General features: G+C 40.0%; 1 protein-coding gene across 7 annotated transcripts in view; it reads right to left on the bottom strand.

Moving 5' to 3' along the window:
- camkk1a (calcium/calmodulin-dependent protein kinase kinase 1, alpha a) overlaps positions 1-11,824 on the bottom strand; it is a 71,367-nt gene that overhangs the window by 28,140 nt on the left and 31,403 nt on the right. For all 7 annotated transcript variants that reach the window (XM_088615710.1, XM_088615711.1, XM_088615712.1 and 4 more), the window contains exons 4-7: positions 8,517-8,564; positions 6,997-7,050; positions 2,638-2,689; positions 1,723-1,856 (exon numbers count right to left, since the gene is read on the bottom strand). In XM_088615710.1, coding sequence (XP_088471836.1) covers positions 1,723-1,856; positions 2,638-2,689; positions 6,997-7,050; positions 8,517-8,564 — 288 coding nt within the window. The remainder of the gene's footprint in view (positions 1-1,722; positions 1,857-2,637; positions 2,690-6,996; positions 7,051-8,516; positions 8,565-11,824) is intronic.

The raw sequence follows: 11,824 nt of genomic DNA, 5'->3' as shown, positions 1-11,824 counted from the left end.
AGCTTCCAGAAATAGAATTGAAGCAGATTGAAGCGGCCTTTGAACACCAATGTTCAGGAGGAGGTGTGGGATGAAAGCACTTGAAACTAGAAAATGTAACCTAAATGCCTAAAGAGACAGTATAATGCTTTATAGCAAAAATGCAGGCTTTCTGAAAGCCAGTTTGAAACACTTCATTGCATGAGTACTGAAGCATGTGCTAATGTAGTGCGAAAAAAACTTTGCAATGTGAACAAATTAAGCTCCGTAATTGTTTCGAGATTTCTCTTGTGTAAAGCAACCTTCCCACACCGTGACTGCAGGCACAGAGGACCTGCTTATCATGAGCTGGTTGGGACCTAAAAGCTGTGCTAATCTGTGATAAGAGTGAGGTCTGATAAGACACCTCAGATCAGAAGAGAGGAACTCGGCAGGAAAGAAAGATAAAGGATTTGCCTCACATGACTTGATGAACTCATCTTCCTTAATGTTTCAGCAATGCAGTGAAAATTGTCAAAACAGTTATCTATTACATTTTATTTTCCCTTTAGCCTCAAAATTAGACAAGAAGACCACAATCTATCAGAGTAGTGCACCAATGGACTAATAAAACTGCCAGTTAATGACCATGACACAGTGTGGCTCCACTAGCTATGTACAAAGCACACAAATATTTCTGACAACATCACATTTATACACACCTTCTTTCAAAGGCCCAGAATAACCTCTACATTTTTAGATTTTTCCAAAATAAAAGATTTCCAGAACATCTACAGGGTCATTACTAATATTGCAAACTTCATGACCTTTTTGAGTTTTGGGAAATAAAAGCATAGCTCCTTTAAGCTCATAAAGAGCTGATTAACAGTCTTTAGTAGAGGCTTCTTGCTTAAAATGGATTACATGATCTAAAGAATGTTGCTTAAAGCAGCTTTCTCAAGTATTGGCTCATGTGCGCAAAAAAACATGTGTCTCATAGTCCCTGAAGCCAGAGTTCATAAACCTGCCAAGGATTCAGCCTGGCACGCATTTGTGTCCTAAAGAAATACCACACTCGCATATGAACGGGATTACTTCAGTAAATTTTGTAACCATATAGGATTAACCCTCTACATAGCAGCATAACCCATAAAATCAGATGTCCTCATCTTTGCTCAGAAAACTCACTGACTCAGCCTGTTACCCTATAACATGTTAATTCAAATGCTATATTTTCTTGTCACTATTTTTTCATCTTGTTTTTGCAAAGGCTCCCTGCGTCCTGCATATTAGTTTGAACACCACACACTTGGAAAAATCACTTAACCTTCATACGAGCCTTGGACAGAAGTAAACAAGAAAAAAAAACCTACCAGATCTTAGCAATCATGTTGTGCTAACCTCATTTATGCAACAGATATTTCTATTAACTGTTCCATGCAGAACACCTCCTTAAGGAAAGTATGGTCTCAAAAATCTGATATTCACTCAGGTATGTGCAATAGTAATCAGCAAATAAATCCAAAACACCACTTTGTCAAGTTACAATAGCCATCCATAAGACTTTTATTTTCACTGTGATGGTATTCTTTCCCCTGTTGATGAATTTCCTCCCGGACAGAAATCAATTTTGCTGCCCTCTCAGTGTCACTATCTTCTATCTGACTTCTTCACCAGTGGAAACTCCCAGGATCCAGCTGGAGGGGCAGTGAGCGAGGCACAGCTCAGGCTTAAGGGGGGGGGGGGGGGGGGTCTCTTTCCTACCTCCACCAGCTTGACGATGTTGACATGGTCCAGCTTCTTCAGGATGGCGATTTCCTGGTACACCCTCTCCAAGGGGCCCAGAGCCTTGGGCTGCTCCCCTTGTGCAGCCTTTGCTCCGCGGGGTGGGGGACGACCTGAAAGCACACCCCAAAAAAACTGCATTGGGACACTGTACTGCGTGACACTACAGCAGCCAACTTCTAATGCGTCCTCTGAGCTTCAAGAGATGCATACAATAATGGTCATACAAGGTATTCAAAGTTCGATTGTGAACTGAATTCCATTTTAACTTATTGTAAGGATGCACTTGGCAAGAATATACTGCAATCGATGTAGTGATGGAGTCTGTAACTGGGGAGTTAACTAGCTTTAATAAAAAAAAAAAGGTTTGGTCTAATTTATAACTCAGAGCTAAGAAAAAACAGAAGGATGGTGCTTTCCAATACACTAAAAAAACATTTTTGAATGACTCTACAGTGAGGTTTGTGCCACAGTGGTCAAAGGCTGCATACAAGGTGGCTCCCAGTTCAAATCTTTGGGTTTCAGATGAAATGGAAAAAGCTAAGTCTTGTTGTTAGTGACTCTGCCTCCAGCTATTTTTGGGGAGTACTTCACCCCCTTTGGACAGAAATGTCAAATAATTCTAACAGTTATTATCTATATTTTGTCAAGACTTTGCTGGGATATCTAAAGTTGCCTCGACATAACTATGCATTTAAACACTCAGGGGTTCACTACAATAGATTTTTAAGAACTTAAAAAGTCTACTTGGGGAGGAGGTGTGCTTCCAACATGTGAGAAACCTTGACTCAGTCCTATATTTCCAGGGAAAAGTGGAAGAGGGAAGTTTTCCCTCTGAACACAGCGAATACGCCCTGGAATTTCACTTTAAAAAAATAATCTGATATCACCTACGTGGAAATCCATACTGCTTCATGAGCTTCTTCTTAGAAACAACTTTCATCGCCTGGGGAAAAAATATAAAATATAGATAAAAGGAGCACAAATGGAAATAAGGCAAGCACTTTCCATAAAAGCCTTGTGGATTTCTTCGTTACTACTGAGTGAGCAGGGAAATGTAATTGCTGAGGCACTAATTAGGAAGAAACCCTCCAATGAGCTGAAGCTGCTGTTGAATTTGTTTTTGCTTGCGAGACGGGAACGTGCGGGACAAGAGAACAGACTGCTCTTTCACACTCCCAGGACACAAGAGGAAATGGAGGCTGATGCTACATCTGGTACACAGCTTCCAGCCTCATGCAGCAGACTACAGTATGCCGGAGCCACCCTCCTGCGCTCAGGGAGAAATAAACAGGGCCCCCAGGAGGACAGGCAGGCAGCAACTCCCAACTGGCAATCCTCTGAAGCTCAGCAGGTGTGAGCCTGGCCAGTACCTGGATGAGAGACCTCCTGGGAAAGCTAAGGCTGTTGCTGGAAGAGGAGTTAGGGCTCACCCTGCGGTCTGTGTGGGTCCTATTGCCCCAGTATAGTGATGGGGACTCTATACTGTAGGAAAGGTGTCATCTTTCAGATGAGAAATAAAACAGAGGTCCTTACAAATCCCTTGTGGTCATTACAAATCCTAGGGCGTCTCTCAAAAAGAGTAGAGGTGTTACTCTGGTGTCCTGGCCAAATTTCCCCTTGGCTTCTACCAATCACGATGATGAGTTACTACTTACTTCCTGCCTCTAGTATATTTAATTATCCTTATATATGTAAGGTTCTATATTTATTAAAACTACTGTAGTTTTGATTGATTTCATGTCAAGTATAATATCACCACCCAAAACATTTTGTCATAAAACTACCAAATATTTTAGGCACAGCAGTAATTATTTTCTTTTGGTAATTTGCTAATTACAGATTGCCAATTCGTTGCACCAAAAAGAGCTACTAATGCAAAAGAGGAATTAACCTCCGGAACTAATATGGAAACTCTCCAAGAGCTGGTTCTCGGATGATCACCTCTGCTCTGAGGCTTCTCATCAGTGCACTCATCTGAGAGGCTGTTGGAGGCTCTCCAACAAGATTAGGCCGCGAAAAAACTGCATAAATGTCCTCCCTTCTTCTCCTGCTCTAGTGTCAAAGACCTGGCTTTCTTCACAGGAGTGATATAAATGCATGCAGATCAGAACACCATCCTCGTGGCTGCTGAATTGTGTGGCAAAGCAATATAAGACTTAGATTACAATTCTGGAAAAAAAGCACTACCAGTTCACAGTACAGTTTTTCAGTTTTTTATACATGAATACTACTACGACTAGTGACATTTCATGGCACTAGTCTGAGTACAAGCCCACTTGTACTTGAAAATTTAACTTTGACTTCATTTTTCATCGTTGAAGAAGATGTTTTAGTTTCAGTTTAGTTCGGAATAAATCTTTTACCCATAAAATTACAAAAGATGTCAGAATCATCACAGGCTGTATGGATCGTATGTGAAAGCAACGTATAAAAGACACTAAACTGTTTTTGCACAAAGGTTTACACATAAAAAAGGTTGATTCCTCCCTTCCACCCCCTTATATGAATGCCTGTAACAAAGGTTTCCTTATTCAAGCTGGGGCATTAGAAAATAATTAGCTGTTTCTCCCATGCACCTGCAGAACCTATTTTTAATTAACAGAATGAAGAATAAAGTCCGGGAGCAGTTTAACCATCCCTTTTAAAATGTATATATGCTATTAGAGCAAAAGAGACAGAATACATAAATGGAAAATCTAAAAAAACAGGTTTCCATTTGAGGCAATATTTCTTAAAAATAAGGCTAGGGCTCTTGACTCCAGACGGCCTTAATTCTTCATGAAATATTAGCACTAAGGAAAGGAAAAAAGCCAGCAGGGGCTCATGATTTTTAAAGATGTTCCTTTCTGCAAAGCATGCAAGAGCGATTGGCAAGAATAACAGTCTTAAGAGAGTTTGGGTTCCAGAAGCCATTGAGGGGAATCACAATGGAAAACGCCCCATGTCCACAGAAGTCCAACGTGCCATCACGTGGCATCACATAGGACAGATGCTACTGTATTCCCGGAGGGGCTCTGAAGTCTTAAAGGAACGTGGACTTCAGAAAGAACAGGAGAACGGGACAGCTTGCCTGATGTGAGAGGCACATTTCTAATGTTTACATTAAAAAAAGGTTTGGCTGCTATGCAGGATGATAGAGAAAGGGCTGGAAAAAACACTTAACACTCGAGTACACATATGTTGCTGTTACTAGGCTACACCATCACTTCAAAACCCAAAGAAACCATAGCATATAGCAATAGAAAGGCAGTGGGAATAGCCTGTAAAGAGGAAGAGAAGACATCAGATTAACCAGTTCAGTAGCCCATTTCCTACCGTTAATATTACCTTTTGAGTTGGTATTTACAGTGGTTGGTTATTTTTTAATCTTGTGAAGGCCAACTGATGCTTATAACTCAGCAACTGCATTTGACATTGAAGATGTTTTATGGAGCGATAGTACTGAGTTTGTGCGTCTCTGTGAATGCACAGTATGCGAGGCATGCTGCACATAAAACCCATTTTTCCAATGAAAACCTATCAAACTGATAAATGGTAAGGTTTAGGAATCAATTTACTTATATGTGTATTTCTTTATGGCCAACATCCATATGTCAAGGCAAGGAATCACACAAACGAAAGATCAGTAAGTATAAGGAATGATAATGTTGCCTTCGAACAGCCTTATAGAGTAAATGCCAAAAGTAATTTGTTTTCTATAATGACCACCAGCACTGCTATTCTAATTATCTATTTCTAGTAAAGCTATTATTATTTCCAAATAGGTTCCTCCTGATTTATTGGATGCAAACATAAAAATATCTTTTTGCCTACTTAAAATCCAGTATGCCCGGAAACTTCAACACCGTTTTGGCATCTCTTTAGGGATTGAAAAAATGCAACAGGACTGAGTGGGTTACAGGGGAGTGAGTTATCGTTTTCTGCAATGACCTCGCTGCCCTGTCGGAGTGGGTGGTATCCAAAAAAATACAGCCAGAGTTTTCCTTATTGGATCTGCAGCAATCCCACAAACACACATCTCATATCTGTGCCTGTGGTTGTGTTATTCCTGACCCTGGGCACAGTTGAGCATTGGTCTGAAGTACGTTGCATTGTTTCTGAAATCAAAGCACTGAATACTCAGTAGCAAGGACTGCCTTCTGTGTCACTGGTGAGTGTATGTGCGTGCATATGAAGTCATACCAGTGTGCGAATATAAGTAATTACTCTTCTCCAGCTCCACGTTTATTCTACCTGAGAGGACAGGCTAGGCTCTTTTGTTAAAACATGCTTTGAAAGACCCTGAAAAGCAGAATAACATGCAATTTATTGCAGCATTAGAAGCTGTGTTCCTCATGAGCAGCAACAGATGGGGGAGAGAGGTGACAGTACATCTCTCATTTTGCTTAATTATTAAGTATAAACATCGCCACAGCCACACAGTGAAGAATGGCAGTTTTCTGAGTACTGTGTACCTTTACCATTTCTGCACAGCTCACCAGACAAAAAAAAAAAACATGAGTCATGCAATTAACATTTCAAGGCAAACCAAGCTATGTCCTGGAGAGGCGTAAATGATTAATTGTTTTTATTGAGTAAAAAATAGAAGGTTTGAAATACTACGCAGGACTTTATTTACAGTGAAGATTAACTTTTTTGGTGAGCGTAGATCAAAAATAACCAATTCTGTTCAGCCAGGAGTAAGTGGATTCCAAATAGGCAAGATTGATCTAATGATTTTATTAATTGTAACACTAATAGCTATTTTAAAATGTGACAAGAAAACCAACTATATCATAAAACAGAAAATGTTGGTGGTCTTTAATGAAATATCAAATATACTTTTCCTGCAGCTTTAAATAATTCAGTTACCTCAATAATTGAATATTTAAAACTCTCAGCACAGCCTTGCTGGGGGAAGTGCAGAGAGACTGTGAAATGTCAAACTAGGAAATGGTGTGTTGTGGCCAATGCGTTTTTCCTTTCAAGGAAACACAAACTGTTAAAAGAAAATCCTCTGCTAGCGTCCCTTCTAACGCTGCAGTGCAGGAGCTCCAGAAACTGGGACTGCTCTATCCACACAGCAGCTTGCCTCAGTCACTGTGTCTGCTGTGTCTGAGGAGCACAGCAGGGCTTCACAGGATGTTTTGGATTTGCGTGTCAAGCAGATCACAGGAGGAACTGTGATGTGGGAGAGCCTGCCAAGCATGAATCTATAAAAACAAAAAGTCACCAGCGCGTAAAATCTCCGAATGCAGATGGAGTACTTACATAATATTTGTCATCGTCTTCATTGTATGCTAATTTGACCACGCCGTAGGAGCCCTGGGACAGAAACGAAACCAGGACAGGAAGTTAAAAATTCAGGTTCAGCTCAGATGTGACCAGCCATGTACTGGGGGCATTACTGCAGCAGCACAAGCCTGTCTCTTTATGGAGCCTGACGTGACAATTTTTGATATGATCCTGTATCTTCTGCACAGTGCTTCCTACCGTCTGAAACTCAGAGGGGAAAAACACTCACACTGCACATCTCATTACTTTTCCTGAGCTCGAACCTGTACATTTATCCTCAGCACCCATACTGCATCTATTCAGTCTTCTCACTGCTGCATGGAGTTATCCAATTATTCTGCAATATCGCCCAAGGGCTCAGGGCATGCACAGCGGCCGTACAAGCAGCGTAAATATGCTCAACATGGCTCATCAGAAAGTTCCATACTGCTCTGAAGATTTAGAACGTCTCCAAAACCATCAGTTCCATGCAATATAGAAACATGAGCAACAGAGTTTTTCACCAGAATTGCTTTCAGAAATTAATGTTCATCCATCTTGCCACCATCTTAACTTTAAATCAGCTCTAACTAATTTTCTAAGACCATGCCTAAGAAAAATCTCATAATCTTTTCATGATTTCTTGATAAACATGACTTAATTTCAGCTTCCATTATTACTTTAGAGAAAATGGGTAAAATTTGCCCTGGATAAAAATGCTTTGGAATATCACCCTGTATAGAAGCCACTCAATCTGTTAACATCTTAGGACTGATATCCATCCTGAAATATACAGCACCTGTGAGCGGGGAAGAATGCAACAACTAGGAAAAAACATATTTTGTGTCCATCCACACAGACCTGTCAGGATATTTTAAATTTAAAAGTTAAAGGGGAACCACAGTTTTTCACATCACTCATTAAATCTTGGTAATAAAATAAATTAATTGGTGGTATCGCAAACATTTTACAATTTATCATTTAAAAGTGCAAAATGGTGAACTTTGTGAAAGTACTGTATGCTTGCCATGTTGTCGGAGGCAGATGAAAAACCGCTGGTCTTGCCACAGCAAGAACGAGAGTTTGCATGAACTGTGATTCACGTGTCGCTGTAAGAGAACAAGAAATGTGGTCTCCTAACGCTAACCCTTTTTTGCCTTTTTGAACTCGCATATATACAGTATTTTAAACAATATTTGGCTGGTCAGAGCATAGTGATCATACACAAAACAGAGGATAGGATCAGCAGAAACTCAAACTGTTCCATTTTCCAAGTTTCTCGACGAAATTCAGTGTGGTGATCAAATAAGTATAGGTTGTGTAGCACACATTTCACCCCAGAAACGTCTGAATGTGATCTGCATGCTGTGTTAGCAAGTAGTATTTCTAGACAAAACTGTCTTAAGGTCAGTATGTTGAATTCAATTCAATTTCAATCATTCATAGGTGATTACATGCTTAACTGGCATGGAAAATCTATATACTTCTAGAAAAAATATCAAAGCAGTAGCACCCACCTTTCCAATTTCACTTTTCAGCTTGTACTGGTTCAACTGTATACAATCCTGTAAAATAAAAAAAAATAGCAGTTCTGTTAGGATCATATGCTAAAGTGCTATAACTTGTAGTAACGGAACGACGGACGTATTTTTCTAACCTGTTAGTCAAATTTCAGTGGACAAACAGATGCAGAAAATCAAAACAACCCACAATAACAATGTGAGAGTAAGTGGATTCTTAAGGATAAGGAAACTGTGGTTCAAGCATCGTTTTAAGCATGTAATGGTTTTCAGCATCTTTGCAACACAGAATATGTTTTTGAAGCCAAGCCCTGGAAGTGATGCAGCACTGACACCGACTCTTTTCCATTCAGCAGTCAGGTACCAGCATCCCTTCATCACCTTCTCTCACAACAACGCTCTTCAGAGCATTGCACCCCAAACTCTCCATCTCACCCTACTGACCACATACTTATCTATACTCCATTTTCCACGTCTGCACTTAAGGAACCTACATCTCCACATTGGGAATATTTAAAAAAATCTCCTCATGGATGGGTAGTCAGTGAGGTGAGTTAAGCATATTTCCATCCATCCATTTTCTAAATGCTTTATCCAGTTCAGGGTCATGGGGAAGCTGGAGCTTATCCCAACAGTCAACAGGCACAAGGTGGGATGAAGCTTGAACAGGACACCAGTCCATCACAGGGCCAATGTTCTCAAAAGCCACTTAACCTACCAGCATGTCTTTGGACTGCAGGAGGAAACCTGAAGCACCTGGAGCAAACAAAGAAAGAAAATACACACACATAGCACCCCAGGAATTGAACTAGGGGCCTACAAATCCCTATTAAGCCAATACATAAATGAAATAAAAAACACACCTTAATTAGGCACTGTCTAAACTACGTAAAGCTACAGAAAAACTGAAAAGCAAACAGGTTTCTTATCAATAAGTCAGAGACAATAAGCCAGATTTTGGATTTATTGATCAGACAGTGTTGGCAATATTGTGCACAAGCAGTCCAATCTCTTCACTTTCTGGACTATGTACCAATCCAGCACTGTTAATGTATTTCAAAAGCCACTTCAGGGAAATGCAGCAAACAGAGGGAGGACAAAATGTGAGACTATAAAAAGAACACCTAAGGCAACAGTATTACAAATGCCTCAACCTCCACAGTGAGAAAAGGCGGAACCCAGCAAAAATCTGCTCGTTTTACAAAGAAAAAAAACTGACTTTCAAAACACAGAAGGTGAAAGACCGGCTAACACCTAGTTTAGTCTTTTACAAATTTTAAGAAGCTGTGAATCATTTCCACATTCCAGTATAGGGAAGCTACAAGCTTACAAGCTTCAGATTTTGTGTGATGCGTGCTAATCGCCTTACTGTTCTGCACTGAAAATGAAGGCAGATAAAAGAGTTGCTCGAAATAGGAGAAAAATTAATTGCGATGTCTTGCTGATATTTGCATTAAAGTAATTCAGATAGTGTGAAAGCCAATGATGATTATGTCCACTGACTTGCACTGTTCTGTCCTGTGGGCTTCAGCACATGCTCAGTCACTGCAGCACTGCAGCAACACTCCCTGCCATTCCACTTGCACACTGAAAGCTGCTTTTGATGGAAAGGCTTTTCAGCCCTTGAAAGCTTTAATAAATCATCTGCTGTTTCATCAATGCTGTAGCACCAAATGCTAATGGTATCAGCAATGCAATTTCCAGCCAGCCTTCCATTGGACAGCTGCCCTCCACCTCAGAGCCAGTTATCGCTGCGCTTGTATTTCATGAATCAAACAAGAAGAGAACAACAATGCTCTCGCTCTTTAACTGATGACACGATTGCCAAAAGAAGAGCAACTAGAACTGTAAAACTTGTTTACGTATTAATATGATATATCTTAACAAAATGCATTTAAACAAATGAGCATTGCAGCACTAATGACATGGGTGGTTGGTGGAGTTTTAATAAAAACAGTTGAAGCATTTCAGACAACCGGAATTGTTTTTTTCCAAACTAGCTGGGAACGCCAAGGAAAACTTATATTCCATCCCATTTGGCATACATTTCTTCAGTTTCCTTCTCCATCTCTCCAAGTGTCTTGTGCCAAGCTGGAGTGTTCACGTTTTTTTTCCTGGACAGAACTAGAATCCAAGTGGCTGTGCAAATATGCCCTCAGACATCTTTTGCCCTTCTGCTATTACCTAAACCCTGCCAGCACATACAACTAAATCGATTCCTATTTGTAAGGTGATGTGAATGCAAGGGGTCACACCAGCTCTAAAACCCAGAACAGAAAGCATCACTGAAGAGGATTCTACATTTTTTGCATTTCATGAAAGAGAACTAGTTAATGTGAGAGGTTTGTACAGATCCTCTTGAAGTGCACAGACACCATACTGTACATACATGCAGTGCAATTCACAGGGTACTAGGGAGCCCCATCAAAGCACAGGTGTAGGACTCAGAATGTTAAAGACAGCACACTGTCTCCTCAGCCATGAAAAGCGTGCAACACAACCAAAACATTTTGCAAGACTCTCATCCACTTCCTAAGCTGCCCTCCTTGCATTCTATGGTAATGAATGACACAAATTCCACAGTCTCAATCTTACTTTCAAACTGTCTGTAAACTTGTTCTTATTTAATGATGCATTTCATTATAAATCTTCTGCTGTAAGAAAATCTCAGTTTGCAATTGTTTCACTCATGAACAGGAGACAATGTCTATTTGACTGTAGGAAAAACAAATCCATATGAAATTAAATCACAAAATAACTTTAATAGCCACCACACTTCACTCAGCTAATTCTGCATAAAATTATCAATCTAAAAAAATTTAAAAAACGCCAACAGCCTTAAAACCTACATCCACATTATGTAACACAGCTTAAAATAGTGCTGGAAATTTTTATTAAGAGGGCTTTGAGTGGTTTGTACAATTTACTTCAAAGATTCATACTGTTAAACTCAGAACGTGTCTGGATTTGTCTGGAATAAAAGCATTTTGTAATAACCTTAGTTCTAGATAGCATCTGCAAAGTGTGTCACAGGTGGCTTCTGGTTTCTGCTACAGTGAAAGCCCCAATTCAGAGCACCGCTGACAGCTGGCAAATACTAGCTACACTGCATTCTTGTCATAATCATCAATTCAAACAGACACATTTCTAGAGGTTTCAAGTCTTCTCTGTTTTTCCACACTTACTGAAGGATAAGGTCCTTTCAAATAGAAGATCAGTAATGTATTACAGTAAAAGTCCTTCTGAAAAGGAGGTGAAGGACCAAAATCTGAATTCTCATTCAGATGCACACAACCTTCCCATCC

The sequence above is a fragment of the Lepisosteus platostomus genome, chromosome 22 (assembly GCF_059453375.1).
Source record: "Lepisosteus platostomus isolate fLepPlt1 chromosome 22, fLepPlt1.hap1, whole genome shotgun sequence".
Taxonomy (NCBI): domain Eukaryota; kingdom Metazoa; phylum Chordata; class Actinopteri; order Semionotiformes; family Lepisosteidae; genus Lepisosteus; species Lepisosteus platostomus.
Note: the sequence above shows the minus strand (reverse complement) of the source record. Positions and strands in the feature narration are given on the sequence as shown.